General features: G+C 36.7%; 1 protein-coding gene across 1 annotated transcript in view; it reads right to left on the reverse strand.

Moving 5' to 3' along the window:
* LOC136858828 (tubulin polyglutamylase TTLL5) overlaps window positions 1–22652 on the reverse strand; it is a 463915-nt gene that overhangs the window by 68378 nt on the left and 372885 nt on the right. The window contains exon 11 of the mRNA XM_067138637.2: window positions 17614–17773. Coding sequence (XP_066994738.1) covers window positions 17614–17773 — 160 coding nt within the window. The remainder of the gene's footprint in view (window positions 1–17613; window positions 17774–22652) is intronic.

The raw sequence follows: 22652 nt of genomic DNA on the forward strand, positions 1-22652 counted from the left end.
GAGGGGAAGGAATAGGGGAGTGCGGAAGGGAGGAGAGGATGGGTGGAGTCAATTGTGACGAGGCTGACAAAGGGGCGGAGTCAACCGTATTGCTGGAAGTAGGCCTAATATCTGTGGGTATGGGAGGAGTATTAGAGTTTGAAGAATTAAATATATTAGGTATCCTAAATTTATTCGAACTAACTGACTTTAATAATTTTGGCGTTAATTCATGTAACGTACTTTTATTGTCCATGGTTTCATTAAGATTCTGTTGCTTATTGTATGTCTGATCTAAATAGATGTATAAACTTTCTAATTCATTCAGCATTCTCCCTTTTTGTATGTTTCTAATTATCGCTAAGTCTTTCTCTATGGATTCAAATCTGTGACCAGTCTCCCACATATGGAAACTCATCGCTGAGTATTTCCTATGTTTTTCCGTGTTAACATGTTCCATGTATCTTGTCATAAAACTAAACAAAATGGTTTCAAAATAGAAATCATTAACAAATTAATCAATAAAATTAAGAACAAGTTATCTACGAATCTGATACCAGAAAAGACCAAAAAAACTGAGTATGCTACATTCACTTTTAATAATCCAGCTATACACCAGATTACTAACATATTCAAGAAACATAATTTTAATATAGCTTTTAGAACTACTAATACTAACCAGTCCATATTCTTTAATCATAAAAAAGCTAATTATGATAAAAATCGTTATTTGGGATTGGGAGTATACAGACTCAAATGTACTCAGTGTAATTTTTCATATGTTGGACAGACTGGGAGAAGTTTTATGAAGTATTGAATAGGTGGAACAAATTAAAACACCTTTATTATTGTTGAACTGTAAAAAAATTTCAATACGGACCTAAAATGGGGTTTATAACATGTAATATAACATGTAATGTGACAGCCAACCAGGCAAAATGTAGATTAAATAAGTTTCTCAATGTGAAAATGAAGATTTGTAAGTTAGGAAAGGATTTAGCTTTTCTTAAACAATGTCTGAGACTAAAACTGGTACCTACTTTTCTTAAATCAACACAACGTAAGAACATAAGCAATCCAAGCCATAATGTAACCCAAAATAAGGTAAGTGAATTATGGCTTAAAAATGAAATCAAGGCTTATTACAGGAAGAAATCCAAATTGAATTTGCAATTATATAACGTTCACTTAGCGGTGACACAGGATTTAGCCCCATTAGAATGGCAGTCATTTTATCAACACATGGAACACAAATTAATATACGCACTTAGTAAGAAAAAGGATACATTTAATAAGAAATTGAATCATTTGATAGACAGATACGTTGTAGTAAACAAACGAAATATGAACAAATTAAAGGCCCATCGGACACTGTTACTCCCACGGTAGTTAACTTGACCAAGGTAAAATTTATGGAAGGAGAGAATGACCTACTTAAAAGGGGTCCAAAGTACAATTGGCCTAATAAAGATAGAGAAATAGACATCATTAACACAGTTGCAGAAGCGGAGGCAAACATATCAAAACTCCCACGCGATGTATAAGACGAAGTAAGATTGGAGTTAAAGAAGAGATTACCCAGATTGGCTAAAGAAATTTATACCAATTTTGATCCCAAACAACAGAAAACAATAAAAAACATGAAACTGAAAATTGAAGATAGCAATATTATAGTAACCAAGGCTGACAAGGGGGGTGTGATCGTTTTGATGGATAAAGATACATATATCAAGAAAACTGAAGAATTTTTTGATAATAACAAATACACATTAGTAACTAAAAATCCGTTAGCTAAAATTAAACGCAACTTAAAGGCCTTACTTAAAAGATCCACATCTCTCTTTACTGAACAAGAACAATTAAAACTTGTCAATATGAATCCTAGGCTCCCGGAAACTAGAGCTTTGCCCAAAATACATAAAAAAGATATTCTGATTCGTCCGATTATCAATTGCCGAAATTCCCCCACGTATAAAGTCTCCAAATACGTTCATAATTTTTTGAAAAGACATTACACTTTTAATAATAAACAACCATTAAGAAATTCCATTGACTTGTGTGACATTTTGCTTAAATTTGGCGTGCGTCCAAACCAGATGACGTGTTCGTATGACGTAGTAAATATGTTCCCGAATATTCTGACAGATAAAACTGTTAATATCATTCATGATAATATTTGTAAACACAGTAATCTTAGTAAAATGGAAGTAGAAGAATTCACTAGATTGTTAAATTTCGTATTGGACAATAATTACTTCTCACTCAACAATAATATTTATAAACAGAATGGATTAGCAATGGGCGACCCAATATCGGGCATCCTTGCCGACATATTTATGGATTCAATCGAACACAATGAAATAATAGCAAAAATTAAAGGAATTGATTTATGGTTGAGATATGTAGATGATACATTTGTAATCATAAACAAAGATGTCACTAATAGTCAAGAAATCTTAAATAAATTAAATGAAATCGAACCTAATTTGAAATTCACGAAAGAGGACGAAGTCGATAACTCATTGAATTTTCTAGATATAACAGTTACGCGTAAGGTTAACACTTTTGATTTCCAAATATTTAGAAGACCGATACAATCATCTACAACTACAAACAATTCTTCTTTACACCCGAGTTCACATAAACAAGCATCTTCTCACAGTCTGATTTATAGAGCACTTAGAATCCTTCTATCTCCCAAGAATTTGAAGAAAGAATTAAATTATATTAGATACCTCGCTAAACAAAATGGTTTCAAAATAGAAATGATTAACAAATTAATCAATACAATTAAGTACAAGTTATCTACGAATCTGATACCAGAAAAGACCAAAAAAACTGATTATGCTACATTCACTTTTAATAATCCAGCTATACACCAGATTACTAACGTATTCAAGAAAAATAATTTTAATATAGCTTTTAGAACTACTAATACTAACCAGTCCATATTCTTTAATCATAAAAAAGCTAATTATGATAAAAATCGTTATTTGGGTTCGGGAGTATACAGACTCAAATGTACTCAGTGTAATTTTTCATAATGTTGGACAGACTGGGAGAAGTTTTATGACAAGATACATGGAACATGTTAACACGGAAAAATATAGGAAATACTCAGCGATGAGTTTCCATATGAGGGAGACTGGTCACAGATTTGAATCCATAGAGAAAGACTTAGCGATAATTAGAAACATACAAAAAGGGAGAAGGCTGAATGAATAAGAAAGTTTTAGATCAGACGTACAATAAGCAACAGAATCTTAATGAAACCATGGACAATAAAAGTATGTTACATGAATTAACGCCAAAATTATTAAAAATACCAATATAAATGGTCCGTTATTGGAAATTATAAATTTTCCAGCTAACTCATTCTTGGTTGCCAGCGTTTCGCCCTCGTGTGCTAGGGTGGGCTCATCAGTTGGCACCTAGCACACCTACCAATACGCTGGCTAGTGCATACCGTGGAGGCCACTGCGTAGGCTAACTGGAGCCACCAGCAGTGCCAATGCACTAAGAGACTTTGTCTCATTACCAAAAATTGATGCCTGCTTGGCCATCAGATGATGTAGATGTTGATTCCCATAGGGAATCTGAAATATTTGTCCTGAATGAGTAAATTTATAATACCAATATAAATGGTCCGTTATTGGAAATGATAAATTTTCCAGCTAACTCATTCTTGGTTGCCAGCGTTTCGCCCTCGTGTGCTAGGGTGGGCTCATCAGTTGGCACCTAGCACACCTACCAATACGCTGGCTAGTGCATACCGTGGAGGCCACTGCGTAGGCTAACTGGAGCCACCAGCAGTGCCAATGCACTAAGAGACTTTGTCTCATTACCAAAAATTGATGCCTGCTTGGCCATCAGATGATGTAGATGTTGATTCCCATAGGGAATCTGAAATATTTGTCCTGAATGAGTAAATTTATAATACCAATATAAATGGTCCGTTATTGGAAATTATAAATTTTCCAGCTAACTCATTCTTGGTTGCCAGCGTTTCGCCCTCGTGTGCTAGGTGCCAACTGATGAGCCCACCCTAGCAGTGGCCTCCACGGTATGCACTAGCCAGCGTATTGGTAGGTGTGCTAGGTGCCAACTGATGAGCCCACCCGGAAAATTTATAATTTCCAATAACGGACCATTTATATTGGTATTATAAATTTACTCATTCAGGACAAATATTTCAGATTCCCTATGGGAGTCAACATCTACATCATCTGATGGCCAAGCAGGCATCAATTTTTGGTAATGAGACAAAGTCTCTTAGTGCATTGGCACTGCTGGTGGCTCCAGTTAGCCTACGCAGTGGCCTCCACGGTATGCACTAGCCAGCGTATTGGTAGGTGTGCTAGGTGCCAACTGATGAGCCCACCCTAGCACACGAGGGCGAAACGCTGGCAACCAAGATTGAGTTAGCTGGAAAATTTATAATTTCCAATAACGGACCATTTATATTGGTATTATAAATTTACTCATTCAGGACAAATATTTCAGATTCCCTATGGGAATCAACATCTACATCAAAATTATTAAAGTCAGTTAGTTCGAATAAATTTAGGATACCTAATATATTTAATTCTTCAAACTCTAATACTCCTCCCATACCCACAGATATTAGGCCTACTTCCAGCAATACGGTTGACTCCGCCCCTTTGTCAGCCTCGTCACAATTGACTCCACCCATCCTCTCCTCCCTTCCGCACTCCCCTATTCCTTCCCCTCCGAGTTCACTGCCGCCTCTGTAGCACAGTTACAACACCAGACTCAGAGCCAACAGACGGGCAGCAACCAACACAACAGTAGATAACAAATAACAATTTCCACTTACATGTAAGTCTTCATCTGTTTCAATTTTATGTAAACCGAATTCTCTCCTTACGTTCAATTTCTTATTTCTTCTTTTCCTTCCCTTACAGAAAACATTATTTCTGCATTTATGGACATTTTCTGGCAAGGTTTCAGCCATTTTTATTACCTACCGGTGCTAAGGGCCACTTACAATTTTTCAACAGATGCTTCTGTCTCACTTGCTGACGAATTTCATCAGCGGCCTTGGAAAGATTGTATTCATGACAATCAAGTTTATGCTTGTGTTCACGCCCTCATGTTATTACCACTTTGGTTTTCCACTAATATTTTATATGAACTGTTTTTAATTAGAATTTTAATAGAAGAAGTTTTAGTCTCTGACAAGATAATAGTTTAATCATAAGACAGTTTTCCATTAGCATCTTTATATATTGTATCACTTTTCACATTTTTATGTTCCGAATTTTAATAACTGACTAAACTTTTAACTTCCACTTTTAATTTAGTTGTATTGTTGATGATTGTGTATAGGCTGAAGATGCCCTTAATTGAGGGCGAAACATGTCCCATGTAACTAAGAATCTATTTATGTAACCACTATAAGTGAAAATATAAGTATCGAATAGGTGGAACAAATTAAAACACCTTTATTATTGTTGAACTGTTCAGAAGAACATGTGAAGTAATCCTGACTTTACGTCTGATCTTAGAGGATCGAATTAAGAAGGGCAAGCCCACATACATAGCGTTTGTAGATCTTGAAAAGGCATTTGATAATGCTGATCGGACCAAGCTATTTGAGATTCTGAAGTTGATTGGGATCAGATACCAATAAAGAAGAATCATCTACAATCTGTATAAAAATCATTTGGCAGAGGTAAGAATGGAGGGTTTTGAAAAAGAAGCAGCAATCCAGAAAGGAGGCAAGGTTGCAGTTTTCTCCCCCCTCCTTTTCAATGTTTATACTGTATGTATGTTAAGTAAGTATGTTTATTGATGATGAACATTCAGGATTTCCACCCAAATACATGTTCCTGTTACAAGCAAAAAATAAAAAGTAACTAAATCTACTATATGGACACTCACATGGGCGGAAAACTGGGCCACATAACTACCTTAACTCTAAATATCCTAACTTAATTTTGTTACCCCTCACATGGGCGGAAACCAATCCACATGTGAGACACCACCCCTATAACTACTGACCGGCCGTGTGTGTGTCCCCCGGTGAGGAAAAAAGGAACCACCCTCGCTGGAACAACACGTTCGTCCCTCTATACAGTTGACAAAGCTAGATCCTCACCATTCCGTTTGGCGACAGGCTACACATGTGCTGAAGTCCAGCTCCACATGTACCCTGAACCCTCTCTCCTTCCTCGACCTCTATCTAATAACACTTGCCAACAACGTGTTTGGAATAGGACCGCCCTATCCCTCCCTCTTATGTCGTTCCCTCCCCCCACCCCTTCCTACAAAACAACAATAAAAATAAAAATATACTAAGTCTACTATGTGGTCGCTCACATGGGCGGAAAACCACGCCTCACGTAAGCGCCACTCCAATAACCAACTTACTCCGAATACCTAACGTAATTTTGTGACCCCTCACATAGGCGGGAACCAGACTACATGTGAGATGCTACCCCTAAAACTACTGGCCGTCCCCCCTTGACGAGGCAAGAAACAAAACAAGAACCACCCCCCTGGAACGACACGTCCAGCCCCTCCTTACAGTAATGCTACCCATTCATCTCTCTCTTATACGTATACCTTAATTCTTACACACACTTATTTACTCAAGACCTCAAGACCTGCCCTTCTTTACTCAATCCTCTTAGAATCAACATTTCGTCCTCGGCAGAGCACTACTTTCCAGATCCGCAGACTTAACACTGCATCATCTGCAGCACATGTGCCTTCATTCTTATTACCTATCGTCTTGATCACCTACTGACTTAGCAGTTCATAATATTACATATGCACTGACCTACTTTCTACTTTCAGATAAATTCCAGTTCATTTGTGACTCAACAGTTGAGGTATGTCTTTCATTATCTATCTTATTTACCACTAATATTTCAATTATACGTCCATGTCTTGCCATATCAATATTAATATGCCCTATCTTTATCACTTAAACCTTCCAAATCTACACTATCTTCCCATTTCCCCAGTCTTAATTACACTTCACAAACCTTCCACATTTACAATGTGTCTCCACGTTTTACAATCAGATATAATCGAACCATCTAACTTTTTGTCCTTAGCAATCCTTCACTCACACTTCACACATATTTATAACTAGACCTCGGATTTTAGGCAAAAACCAATTTTGTTCCTTAAGAGATAACTTAAAATGAAGTTGTATTTACATGTTTCATGCATTTATAAGGTTAGAAACGGTGGTCCTATAGTGCCTAAAAATTCCTAAATTGGCGTTAGAACTTCTTTTTGCCTATATTCCTATAATTGCTATATTTTATCCCTATATCAATCAAAAAGGCTTAATTTAGTCAGAGAAACTTAAATATTTGCCGACTCGTTTTCAGTATCTTGAATAGTATTTTCTTGAAATTCTTTTCAGACAAAATGTGAAGCTGTAAACCAATTATCACTCCCCAGAAGCCCTTAAGAACCTCCCGCTGTGAATACTCCCTTTGTCCCTTAGTCTGTGTGTCACGAGTGGGGAACAGTGTCCATAGACCTGCTGGAAACGAAACTCTTCATTCCATTCTGTGAGAAACTGTCAGTGTGACCGTTTGATCTGTATGTGCATTATGCCAAAAGTAGCAGATTCCAAGACATCCTTAATTAAACAGTGGTTGCAGGAGTTTCTCCATTTCACGTCGGATAGAGAAATTATATTCTGCGACATTTGCAGCAAAGAGGTAGGTGAAATTTGTTTTATATTTCACTCTGAAGTACGTACTTTGGTATGAGAGTCGTACTTAATACGTAGGCATTCTATCTCTCTGTTGTATTATGTTTTATACATTTTATACATCAACTAGCTGATGTACCCGTGCTTCGCTATGGAATTCTACATTGTATACAGAATTGTAGGTTAGGTAGAGTACATGTTGTGAGCAAGACTGTATTAAATTGCACAGCTCTTAACGTTACCCTAGAAACGCGACAGACAATCACCAAACGTCGTATGAAGAATGCGTTAGGGAATTTTCATTGTAATGATAGGCCCGCTTGCCTACAATCAGTCACAATCAGGTTGGGGAATTGCATTATAATGGCAGACACCCACTCTCCACCTGCCTTTTTACATTCTCAGAAAGACTGTCTTAGTGGTTTTCCCAACTGAAATGAACATGTCATTACAATGACGTCAGTAGAAATGGCGTGAGTAAAAGCAATGATTTCACGTGAAATACTCGATCAAATGAAAAACCACACTTTTTCTCACTTTTAAGGAACAGTACTACGCCGCTGATCTAACAGTCCAAAGTTTCAGAGTTGACATTCTTGGTCCTTTTCAGACGAGCGGGGTGGGGAGGGGGTGAGGGGTCGAACAGTGGAGAGTCCCAGGGCAAAAACTATGCCCTTTTACTAATCCGTTTCCTAGGAGTACCCAATGAGTCGGAAAATCTCAATTCACTACAATGGCAGCGGGAAAATCTATCTGACTTGAAGGCAATTTTATCCTCCAAGCCAGAGGAAACCCCCTCTTCACTGCTAATTTTGAATAAAATGAATGTAGAATTTAATGACAGTGAAGAGGAAGAAGCTCTTTTTAAGAAACGACCCTTTTCAGGGTTGAATTTTGAGTTATTTAGTGAATTGTGGCGCTATAATTGGAATATGCCTAAAATGTAATTCTAGACCAGGTCATACTACTACTACTACTACTACTACTACTACTACTACTACTACTACTACTACTACTAAGTGAGCCTCTGCCTAAAGAGTGCACACTGCTCACTCAAAATAGTGCGTCAAAGTAGGGATCGAATAGCTGGAATACCATGATTAACCAGTGAGTTACGTACCAGCAGTACGGTATCAGAAAATGTGTGAACGAGAGGAATGACATGCTAAAGTTTTCTAACTCTCCAGCTATTTTCCGCCAATATTCAGTCAGGCTGTTATACTCGGTACGCAGCAGTAATCCCATCTATCGGAGTTGAACGGCAGCATAAGAGACAAAGAATATAACCACAAACAATGGTCAATGTAACATTATCGTTCATCAATGTTATGCGCTTCAATATTGTAGGCCTTCACATTTAGTTTCCTTCAGACTCTGAAATACCACTCTTATCATAGTCGGTACGATAAAAATGAATAAAACATAAATGGTTTTGTTATGCAGTACTTTTCAATAGGACCAATAACAAAGGTATTTAAAAATTAAATTTTAAGCGCCTTCCACTAAACTACGATTTCATACAGGGCGAATAAAATTGTTTGCAGCCTAGACTGTAGTTTCTTATTCCCCGACTCTATATACCGACTTTCATTAAATTCTGTTAACCTATTTTCTCGTGGCTCAGCGTTGATATGGACTTGGCAACAAAAATACAAATTTATGAATATCTGTGTTATCAGAGCTGGTACGGTAACAATGTACGACATAAATGATTGGAAATTTAATTCTATATAATTATATTCTATATTTATTGACAGGACCACTAATAATATAAATATTTGAGAATTAAATTTTAGGCCTTCCCCTAAACTGCCATTTCACTCAGCGTGACTAAAATGATTTATAGCCTAGATTGTAGTGGCTCATCCCCCGACTTCATATACCGATTTTCATTAAATTCTTTTCAGCCGTTTTTCTCGTGATGCGTGTACAGACAGACAGACAGACAGACAGACAGACAGACAGACAGACAGACAGACAGACAGACAGACAGACAGACAGACAGACATTATGGAAAAGTGAAAAGTGCATTTTCTTGTTACTATGGACATGACCGATACAGAAATAGCATTCTTTTCAAATTCTGAGCAATGTACAGACTAAACTCTTATTTTATATATATAGATTCAGCATACATACACTTAACGAAGTATAACAGTAAATATGAATTGGGGATTGTAACGCATCCCGATCCCTCGATTTTTTGTTTATAGAATCGTTAAAAACTGGCCATGTTTGTATGGTACTGTAAGGTCTATTCATTTCGGAGAAAGGCAAATTTTCAAGCATGTTTTAGAAGAGGAATTAAACATACTGAAAAATTAAAACATCATGCTGCCGTAGGGAACCTAAAAGTACGAAGTGGAAATTATAAGAAAATTAAACATGCACTTTTATCAATAAATTGTAGGAAGTGTATGACAGATTATACACATTGTAAATATATACAGCAATGATTTTTTTTTATAAGCATAGAGTAAATGTAGGGAGGAAAAAACCACGGAATTCAGCCATGCGCAGGGATCAGTACCGGCAGTAATAAAAATGTTTGCCAACATAATCTAACCGAACATAACAAAACTGGAAAAGAAGTGAATTAAATTCACCTCTACTGTGTTTGGCTCCTTGGTTGAATGGTCAGCATAGTCGCCTTCGGTTCAGTGGGCCCCGGCTTCGATTTCTGGCTGGATCGGAGATTTAAACCTTAAATGGTTATTTCCCCTGGCTCAGGTACTGTGTATTTGTACTGTCCGAAACATTCCTGAAACTGACACACAATACTATCGTCCACTACAAAAGCACGCAGTTTCCTGTACACGGCAGATGCCCCCATCCTCGTTGGAGGGTCTGTCTTACAAAGGCTGGACCAGGATAGGAATAGTCACAAGGAATTATTACCTCTACTGCATCACTTAAAGGTCCAGGGTGCATGTCTACTGGAGGGATCGGGAAGCGCTACAAGGCCCTATGAATTTGAATAGTCTTCTGTGCATATTTTCATCTGGCCTATATACTTGTACGGTTTACACAATATTTGTGACTATTTATAGTTGTTGTTGTTTCTACGTGCCCAGTGAAAGGCGATCACATCCTAGTCAACATGTCCAGGGGATTAAACATCAGGAAAATCTGCAAAGAAAATCAAATCTTAAACAAAGTTACGGAATCGCTAAATAAGGGAAGCTAAGATGAATTCCATGCGGACTTATGCAGAGCTCTTGTGGCGGCAAATATTCCCTTCAACTCACTTGAAAATCCTTTCTTCAAAAGTTTTTTACAAAAATATTGTCATCAGAACATTCCATCCGAATCAACTACCTGGACACTCTTTACGAAGACACAGTCAGGCGGATAAGGGAAGATATAGGAGACTCATACATCTGGATCCCTGTCGATGAGACTACCGACACTCTAGGTCGTTATATTGCCCACTTGATAATCGGAAAATTAGATCCCAACATGCCGTGTTCGCCATATTTGATCTGCAACAGACAGTTAACTAAAACCAATCAGGAGACAGTTGCTCAGTTTGTAAATAAAGGTCTCAAGGTGCTTTTCCCCAATACATGGACGAAAATAAGGTGCTTCTTATATTTACTGATGCAGCTGCCTACATGATTGCTGCTGTTAAGTTGCTGAAAGTATTCACATCACTTGTCTTGCTCATGCTATGAATAGTGTGGCTGAGCAGATACGTGCCGAATTTCCTCAAGTCAACAAAATGATCTCCTCCACTAAGAACATTTTTGTAAAGGCTCCCACATGAATCCAGTTGTTCCGCAATGAATTACCTGATCTTCCACTGCCACGAGAACCCATCCTTACGTGCTGGGGGACTTAGCTTCAGGCCACTGTGTACTACAGCGAACATTTTGATGCAATCAGAAGTTTTGTTCTCGCCCTAAATGAAGATGCTAAGTGCACCACTTCGGCCAAAACTGTTCTAAAGGATGTAACCATTTCTCAAGAGATTGCCTACATCAGGTCCCATTATACTTTTTTGGTCCCTGTTATTTCTGCACTTGAGTCTTCCGGGAAACCTGTTTACGAACAATTGGATTTGTTAGAAGAGGTGAAAGAAAAAATCAGCTTAGCTCCAGGCCCCGCTGGGGATAGAATTCGGGACAAGCTTAATAAAGTACTACAGAAGAACCCAGGACTGTCAACGCTTCGTGCTGTGGCTGATGTTTTGACTGGCAAAACTAACGTTGAATGCGACATCATCCCACATCTTGTACCAAAATTCAAATACAGCCCTGTAAACTCTGTTGATGTTGAACGTACTTTCTCAGCATACAAGCTAGTGTTATCAGACCAGCAGTGTAGTTTCACAACAGAAAATCTAGAAAAAGTGCTAGTAATTTACTGTACATCAAATTATGGGCAGTAACATGCTTGTAATTCAATGTTTTTATTATTTAGAGATAAAAACTCAAAAATGTGGTGAACCATTGTGTATGTGAAATATTGTATTAACATGTTATTGCCTTATTACTTGTATGCATTTAAAGTTATTATCAATTTAGAAAAATAAAAATGGTATTTTAACTGATAAGTGCTTATTAAAATACAAATTTTAGCGCCTAAAAATCCGAGGTCTATTTATAATCATACTTACCTTACTTAACCACCCTTAACAAACCTACTTCCTACAAATCCTTACATCAAAATTTTACTTATCACTCTTAGACACTCCTCTAATTCATTCTCATTCTACACACTTAGCTCTTTAAACTTTCACATCCAATTTTAAGTCTATACATTCATGACTACCCAATAAAAACCTCACCACTGTCATTTAACTATTTCAAACTCATGTAAGATTACGAACTTTCCTCTTTTAACTTTATTTCACAAACTCTCCTTACCGCACATAAATACCTGTTTAATTTCCCCCCCCCCCCCCGTTCTCCCACTCTACTTTGATAATCCACCCTACGACTTTTTGCTCATCCCCTTTTTTTAATAATTCCCGTTTATTGGCACTCAAAAGTTTATTTCTTACCTTTTCCGTATCTTTACAATTACCTATTAAGTGTAGATCATTGCCTGATGCCCCACATAATACGCATAGTGACTTTTCTTTACCCTTTGTCTGTCCCTTATTCTTGTATAATTCCATCAGCCACCAAAGTAATCATTCTCTGTTCAACCTACCTACATTCCTAATATTTAACACTGTTACTTCCATTACTTTATTAAAAACACTAAGCGATCCTCTATTCCTGCACTCTTCTATCAGTTTCTGTCTTTAAATATCTCTAATCCTCCTCAAAAGCACCCTCTGTCCCCTAACTTCCCTCTTCTTCCAAACCTCTTCCCACATATACCCCATTCCCACCCTCTCCAAGTATAGTTAAATTTTTTCTAGCCAGCGTCCCTTATACATGCTTTTCTTTTGTTGTTCGTATGCAGCCTGAAGCAACCTCCCTCCTTCCCCTCTTTAAAAACCCATCCAGTATTTGACTACTCTTTTCACACACACTCAACCTCCATTTCTTCCCCGCACATTAATTCCACCCCAGCATTCGCTGTGCACTGAGGGAGCCCCATCCCTGCCTTACCAAATTTACTCATAATTTGTCTTAAGTTAACCCTCTTTTTCTCCAGCCTCCATACTTCTGCCTCATACATTACCTTGCCAAATACTACTGATCTTAAGACTAACCTCAAGGTTTTATAGCTTATTCCCAGAAATTTAGCTACTAAAATCTTGACTATGGCTAAGGCTGCTATCCCCTTTCCCCTTGCTCTCTCAATTTGATCCTCCCATGTCCCTCTTCTGTTTAAAATCACTCCTAAATATTCTAACTTATTTACTTGTTCTATCTTCTCTACCTGGATTACCCAAATCATTCCTTTTTTTCTCCCTTTATGTTTCTGCATTACTAACACTTTAGATTTATTCCCATTAATTTTCAGGGCCCATTCCTTTGCATATTCTGACACTGCATTTAAACTTTGCTGCAACCCACCAGAAGTTAATGTCAGTAAAACCATATCATCCGCAAAAGTCAGTCCCGGTATCTCCATCCCATTAAGAGCGGTGTTGCCCAGTTATTCCTGCCACGTCCATCCAAAATGTCGTTAATGAATAACATAAACAATATCAGGCATAATTTACAACCTTGGCCTACATAACCTGTTTTCCTCCAACTTAACACAGCACCTGACCTCCTTATATATCGCCTCCACTGCACGGATCATCTTCCAAGAAACCCCCAACTTATCCAATTTTTCTACTAACGCACTTCTCTTTACTGTTTTACTCTACAAAACTGAAAAAATGAGTGTATCCTCCTAATTCAATACATCATATATTCCATCATTAGACGGAATAATCAAATTCAAACATGTTTTGGCTCATTTGAGCCATCTTCAGTGAAAAAAAAAAGGGGGGGATTGAAATAATTTACATAATCTAAGCTAAAAAATGCCAAAAGGAAACAAATGAAAAAAACAACATAGAGAGCCTAGACGGAAACAAAATTAGCACAATATACAATATTTACATCATCATGTGGAGCAAAAAAACAACTCACTGCAACAAAATTCAGAGAAAGAGGGGTTAATACAAAACATAATTGAAACTAAAAACTGTGTTAAACTAAGAAGAAAAGAAATGAAAATAAATGATACAGATGGAAATGAACAACAAGTGCACATAGTGAGGTTACGGACCCCTTAGTTTACAAAATATTGGTTTTGTAACAATACAAAGCAGGATGAAATCACTATCGAAAATTCAGGCAGAAAATCCATCTTTGTAGAAACCCATCACATCGAATTGGCTATAAGGGGAGCGGGAGTGAAAAAGTTTGAGAAACCAAGCCTGACATAATGTGCAGGCGAAAAACCTGTGACAAGGAAAAACTCCGATGCAATTTAAAGCTTTAGAACAGCAGCGTTCTCAATCCTTCTCAATCTAGCGGTCCCATTCTTGATTATCGTTTCATAATGTTGACTGGTTGGTTTGCCTTATTATAAAAGGTCGGAAGGGCCACGACATAAAATTGAGAAGCTGTGTTAGGGAGATAACAGATGCATGGTAAACTGTAAGTGACCTTGTGGAAACCGTCAATGAAGTTCCAATCTGTAATGGAAAAAAATGGGGTTGTGTGAGAAACTTGGGCTGATAAGTAAAAAGTGTGGAACGGGTGTGCTTAAAAAGTAACGGTCACGTTCGCGCAATCGAGTCTATTGTTAGTTCAGCTGTGTTTGTGAGGATGAAAGGAGCAGAGGGAGAAGGGGTGGTGCAGGGCTGGTGTGGAGAGGGGGGAGTGGTGGTGAGTTGGGGAGATGGAGGTGGGGTTTGTTTACCTTATGGAAGTTCTGACAAATATATGGAATGAATGTTTCAAGTAGAATGTTCTTTTTCTTGTTGACTTCATTTAAATTGTGAGAGGGGTTCATAAACTGATCTAAATCAATGTGGATGCTCTCGAGAACGTCTCTCCGTCACCAAAACTGAAGACCACTTGACATACAAAATCTATAGAAAACCTACACAAACCTCCAATACTATAAAAGTAGATTCCACTCACCCTAATGCACACAAAAAGGTGGCATACTACAGTATGATATACAGAGCTTTCAACATACCCCTATACCCGGAAGAATTAAATAAGGAACCAAATCTAATTCACAAAATAGCAGAGCATAACAGATCAATAGAAACATGATAAACAATATCATTCACAAAATAAACATCAACCGAAATCCAAATTAAGTAGGAACAACAAACCTAAGAAAGACTACACACTTTTTACCCTTAACAACACCCACATCCACCCCATAACTAATATTTTCAAAAGAAACAATCTAAGAATAGCTTACAGAACCACGCGTAATAATGCTTCCATTTTACATAACACAATCTGTCAACGTAAACAACAAATACAGCCACTCAGGAGTGTACTGCATAAAATGCAACGATTGTGAAGCCAGCTACATAGGACGCACTGGCAGATATTTTTCTATTCGCTACAGCGAACATGTCGATGCCACTAAATACACTCGCTTTTCATCCATAGGGCAACATGTCGAAGAGCACAAGCATAAGTTCACTAATATCGAGAATGATATGGAAATTTTAAATATGAACCCCACAGGCCCATTGCTCAATATAATGGAAGATTTTTATATCAATATGGACCAATACACTAAACCCAACCTCAACTTAAATGAAATCACAGATAAAACAAACATTATCTTCAACACGGCCGTTCCCATTCTAAAAGACACATATTTAAGAATCAACAGACACAAACCCACACACAACCCAAAAGACACACCCCACTTCACCCCACCCCTTCCAGAGGCTGCTTCCCCCTCCCCCCCACCTCTCAATCTGAACACTACGACAGCCACACGACGTACACCAACAGTGTGCAGCACACTCCCGACTATACTTGAGGACATATCCAGCCCACACGTAAGTAATACACACTCTATAGCACACAAACCATCAGTTATTCTAATTCCTACTTCCTTTTTCTTTCTCAGATTTTTGAATTTACCTGAGCATAAATGCAAGTATGAAGAGGGGAGCTCTACCTACTTTCTTTAATTTCAAAATTTCATACATAGCATGATATGCCTCAATAAGGATCCTGAAAGCTAGCATATATCAGCAACAACATACACTAAGAACGAACATAGAACCTCGGTCTACTACTTTCCCCGCAAAATTGAGGCCCAACAATGCACCTTGACTGTATCCATACAACAGTTGGACATTTGATATTTGACACCAAAACCTCAGTGATCCTTTATTTTATAAGAACTATACTTTCACCCTCAGCTATATCATTTTTGGAATATGTGGCATTCAAGGGACTCCAGCATGCCAAAGCCCTTCATTGTACCATATGTATATATGCCTATCTTGTTTGGCGTAATGTTGGCAACAGTATAGATTTTTGAATGGGTCTCCAACAAGTCAAAGCCCTATAATTGTACCAGTAGTATTATATTAGTATAAGGCATTCTTGTTTAATTAGTTTTTCGTAATGTTTTATGTACAATCGCTATTGAGCAGGTTCACCAACAGCTGATGATGACCTATTTACGGGTTGAGGCGCGCGGCTGTGAGCTTGCATCCGGGAGATAGTAGGTTCGAATCCCACTATTGGCAGCCCTGAAGATGGTTTTCCGTGGTTTCCCATTTTCACACCAGGCAAGTGCTGGGGCTGTACCTTAATTAAGGCCACGGCCGCTTCCTTCCAACTCCTAGGTCTTTCCCATCCCATCGTCGCCATAAGACCTATCTGTGTCGGTGCGACGTAAAGCCCCTAGCAAAAAAAAAAAATTTACGGGTTGAAACCAGTACTGTTTTAATGTAAATAATTTTATACGTTTTGTAAATAAAGTATTGATTAGGTGGAAAACTTATCCTTCATACTTGTGCAGAATAACCTGTCAAAGCTTACTGGGATGCCAGAAGATTAAAGAAATGAATCCAAAATCTGCCATCAGAAAAGAACAAGATGATAACATTTATTTTCATTCTCCTACCTTATAGCCCTGAAGGCACCAATGCCACATATCAGGTACTATTCAGATCCAGGTAAACTTCTGGATTTAACATCCCACAATTACTTTAATTTTCCTTTCTCTGTGTATTCTACTCTTATGTACACAACTACAGTAGATTCTGGGCCACTATTCTTACCTGCTCTCCTCTGACAACAGAAGTTATACAGAACAATGTGATATTTTTCTTTTATGTTATGAGCCATCAGTCACCTTCTCACATGGTAACACGCTTTCTATATTCTCTTCATAGTTTTTATACCAGAGGTAATTTTTCAGTTAGTTATTCAAAGCACCCTATCTTAATTTGGCAAAATTATTACAAACTATGCAACAGCCTAATTTACTAATAGTTTGAAGGAAAATCTTGTTAACCAACAACAAATTTAGCAGTTTGATACCTGGACAAAATAGGGTGTGCGTAGATTGCCTGATGCCCTCTGCAGAAAACGAAGGATTAATTCACTCTGATCATCATTTTCACCACTCCTCCCATGGCTAGATAAGCGCTTCAGGATACTCACAAGATACTGACCAAAGAGTTTTCGGGCCTGAAACTGACTGTAAACAGAAGAAGAAAGTTGAGAAAATTGATAAATATAATTTCCACTCATTAATTCTCTTTTCTATGCGAGTAGTTATGTCAGATGACCAATTCCTACTTGCGAATTTAAAGTAGTAAACTATTACTAATTATTAGACTGAAAATGGCAGGCTACAAAACATTTATTTAGATAGGAAAGCACATGAGTAAAGAAAAATATGCATGGAATAAACACACTGAGTCACAGCTGATGTCTTATAAAATGACAATGGGAATAATCATTTAAGGGCATAATAAATTAAAAAATGAATAAACTCATTCTGGTTGTTTTTAAATAAATAAAACTTGCATAATGAACTAGTTTTTGAATACAGCAATTCTGACTTCCATAACACGTACCTTAAACACATCGGAGAAGTTGAGATTAATGTTATAATTGGTAATATTTATGGTATCTTGAGAGAGGCTTTATGAAGAAATGAATAAAATACAAATTATTAAAGCTCAGAATATAAATATATATCTGAACCATTAATAATATGGCTCAACAACAGCCTCAAACCCTGGTTAAGACATTGTTACATAAGCGGCACTACAGTGAACGAAAGAATCCGAGCATCACGTCTACTTGTACTCTAATCTGCAAAGTGGTCCAGTAAACACTGTGGGAGACCATATAGCATCTCTCAACAATACACTATGACTAAAATGGGTGCCAGTTGAATTCACATCTTCTAATTGTGAAGTTCTGAACATATTCAGTGAGTGAGAACAACATAAAGTGTGATAAGCAAGAAGCGTTTTGAAATCAATTATTTGAAAGGAATATGAAAATTGTGATAGTACAGTGATTGTGTTCAAAACCAATGTTTTCATAATCTGTAACTTTGTTTAATTCAGGTGTGTGTACACCTGACATATACTAAATGTAATAAAGTGTTAACTCCATCAACTTGAGTTTCAGGTAACTACTTTTTTGAAAATGGAAGTGAATGTTAACATAAGAAAAAAAGTGGTTACGATACTGCATTAAATCCAATGTTGCAGCAAAGAAGAATGGAAACTGATTTGGGGGAGACCACAATGATTGATTGCTACTTAGCTCAGCAGCATGCATGAAAGATAAGTGAAGATTTTATGTTCCTTCTTTTATTGTACTCAGTACAAATTATGACTTCTTTGTTCATTTAGCAACTTTCTTTGTGGTTATTCATTAACAGTTAGTTTAATTTTTATTTTGCCATGCATTTTTATTCAATTACTAGCAGTTAGCCAACGGCCGTAGCCGTGTTGAAACACCGGATCCCGTGAGATCTCCAAAGTTAAGCAACATTGGGCGTGGTCAGGAGTTGGATGGGTTGCCACGCGCTGTTGGTGGGGGGTAAGGGAATGGAGGAGCGGAAAGGAACTGGCCACCCTACCGTACGTAAATTCCGTCTCAGGAACACCTCTGCGGAGGTTCGGACCTGCCTTCGGGCAGAATAACCCTTACCTTACCTACTAGCAGTTACCCGCAGCTTTACTTGCATAGATTTTCTAATATGTTAAAAGTAATCGTTCCTCGGTACTGTACTAAGACATTATCTGAAAACCCCTAAAGTATAAAAACTCACCAAAAAATTGAGTTTCATTTACCCCAGAAACTCCTTGTAAACCACGTTTGTGGTATTGCTTTTTGAGGCTAAGATGGCCATGAGACATAGAACTGTACATGTGAGAAACAGTTTTCTCTGAAGTCATAAAAAAACCAACATGTTTCTTTTTTTTTTTTTTAAAGAGATTACAAATAACTATTTCTACATGTGTAACATCTTCAGTTTCTGAGGTATAAGTAACCCCATAAAAATAATTCAAGCCTTTTATCAGTCCTTCCCGCACCCTCACCCCCACCTAAGTGGATTTGCCGAAAACAAAAAAAAACATGTTTCTTTATTTTTTTAAATGATTCAAAATGCCAATTTTCACGTTTGTATCATCTTTAGTTTTTGATATACAAACATCCTCATAAAAAATAATTCAACATTTTTCACTTCTTTTCATCCCCGTTAAGTGCATTTCCTGAAAAAATACATGTTCCTGTATTCTTAAAAGACTTCCAAATACCGAGTTTCACATCTATAAAGGGTTAAGTTTCTGACATATACTGTAGATATCTCGGTACTCATTTTACAAATTCACCCACTTTTTCAAATCTTTTTACTGCCTTAAGTGGATTTGATTGGAATAATAACAATAAGTTATTAAATTAAGTGGATTTTCCGAAAACAAAAAAGTATGTTTCTTTATTTTTATAGGAGATTCCAAATACCAGTTTTTACATCTGTAAAATCTTTAGTTTTTGAGATATAAGTACCCTCATACAAAGAATTTGACTAATTTTCCAATTCATTCAACCCTCCTTAAGCGAATTTTCCAAAAACAAAATAGTACACATTTCTTTACTTTGAAAGAAGATTCCAAATACAAATTTTCATATCTGTAACATCTTCAGTCTTTGAGATATAAGTATCCTCATAAAAATAATTGAACTGCTTTTTCATCCCCACCCCCTATTTAGTTGTTCCCCCCCTCCCATTATTTTTTAAAGGAGCTTCCAAATACCAATTTTCATTTCTGTAACCTTCTGTTTTGAGATATAAGTATCCCCATAAAAATAATTTATGTTTTCAATTCCTCCCACCCTCCCCTTTAACTGAATTTTCCAAAAACAAAAAAATTTAAATTTATAAAATTCATAAAGGAGCTTCCAAATACCAATTTTTATGTCTGCAACATTTTAGTTTTTGAGATGTAGTATCCTCATACACAGAATTAAACTAATTTTTCAATTCTTTCACCCCACCCCCTTAAGCAGATTTTCAGATTCCGAAAACAAAGAAATACGTTTTTTTATTTTTTATTTTTAAAGGAGACTCAAAATACCAATTTTCACCTCAGTGACATCTTCAGTTTATGAGATATCACTATCCTAATAAAAAGAATGCAATGCCCTTTTCAGTCCTTATCACCCACACTTAAGTTTTATTTTTAAAACAAAAATTCCTGTTTAATTTTAAAAGATTAAAAAACCAGATGTTCTGTAGATATTCTCATTTTAAAAATTGTCCCCTTTTTTCAGTTCTCCTTAGGTGGATTTTATGAAAATGAATTATCTATGTTTCTTTACTTTTAGAGGAGATTCCAAATACCAATTTTCACGCCTGTAACAATTTACATTTCTGAAATATACTAGAGACATAGTCTTTTAAAATTCACCCCATTTTTCACTCCTGTTCAGCCCCCATTAATTAGATTTTCCCAAAACAAAAAAGTACACATTCCTTATTTTCAAAGGGGATTCCAAATACAAATTTTAAAGAATGCAAACATCTTCAGTTTTTGAGATATAAGTATACTCATAAAAGACATTCAACCACTTTTTCACCTTTTTTCACTCCCCTTAATTGGATTTTCCAAAAACAAAAAAATATGTGCTTCTCCATTTTTAAAGATGATTCTAAATACCAATTTTTATGTCTGTAAACAAAGTTTTTGAGATGTAGATATGCTCATTTAAACAATTCACCTCCCCCCATTTCATCCCCTTAGCGATAGAATATCCAAAAATCCTCCCTTAGTGAGCACCTACAAACTAATGTAAATGTTTCCCCAAAATTTCATTTCTTTATGTCCAGTAGTTTTGGGTTGGCGAAGATGAATCATCAGATCAAAAATTAGACGTATGGCTTTTCAGGCGTTTGCTCTATTAACCAGCGTTTCATCTTAGGTCTGACACTAGACTCTTCAGAGTGGGATGTGTCAGACCCTACCCACTGACGCTGGGGTGTATGCAGGTGAACTTATCAGAAGCCTATTTAAGAGACACAGTCTGATAACTGCATATGGGAGATAGAGCAAACGCCTGAAAAGCCATACATCTAATTTTTTATCTGATTTTTGATATGCTATATTGGTGGAAAAATATCTAATTTCCTCCATGGGAACTTAGAATTTCCATTCAATGATGAATCAGTCAGTCAGTCAGGACATGATATTTTATTTAATGACTAGTAATTACCCACGGCTTCGCTCGCGTGGATTTCGTAATTTGATCAAAGTAATCGATCCTCGGCATTGTACTAAGACATTATCTGAAAATTCCTGAGTATGAAAACTCATCCAAAAATTGAGTTTCATTTACCCCAGAAATTCTTTGTAAAACATGTTTGTGGTATTACCTTTTGGAGCTAAGACGACCATGCGACATAGAACTGTGCATGTGAGAAGCAGTCTTCTCTCAAGTCGAAAAAATAAATACATGTTTATTTTTAAAGGAGATTTAAAATACCTATTCCCACATCTGTAACATCTTCAGTTTTTGAGATATATATATATATATATATGTGTATATTTAAGTATCCCCATAAAAAGAATTCAACCCCTTGATCAGTCCTTCCCCCAACCCCACCCCCACCTAAGTGTATTTTCCGAAAATAAAAGTACATGTTTCTTTATTTTTAAAGGATATTCCAAATACCGATTTTCACATCTGTAACATCTTCAATTTTTAAGATATAAGTATCCTGATAAAAAATAATTCAACTATTTTTCACTTCTTTTCACCCCCCTAAGTGCCTGTATATTTAAAGGACTTTCCAAATACTAAGTTTCCTGTCTCTAACATGTTATGTTTTTGACATATAATGTAGATATACCAGTACTTGTTTCAAAAATTCACCCGCTTTTCCAATTCTTTTCAGCCCCTTAACTGGATTTTCTGAAAACAAAAAAAATATGTGTTACATTATTTTTAAAGGAGATTCCAAATACCAGTACCAGTTTTTATGTCTGTACGTTTGTAACACCTTCAGTTTTTGAGATAAATGTATACTCATAAGAATAATTCAACTTCTTCTT

Source organism: Anabrus simplex, chromosome 1 (assembly GCF_040414725.1).
Source record: "Anabrus simplex isolate iqAnaSimp1 chromosome 1, ASM4041472v1, whole genome shotgun sequence".
Classification (NCBI taxonomy): domain Eukaryota; kingdom Metazoa; phylum Arthropoda; class Insecta; order Orthoptera; family Tettigoniidae; genus Anabrus; species Anabrus simplex.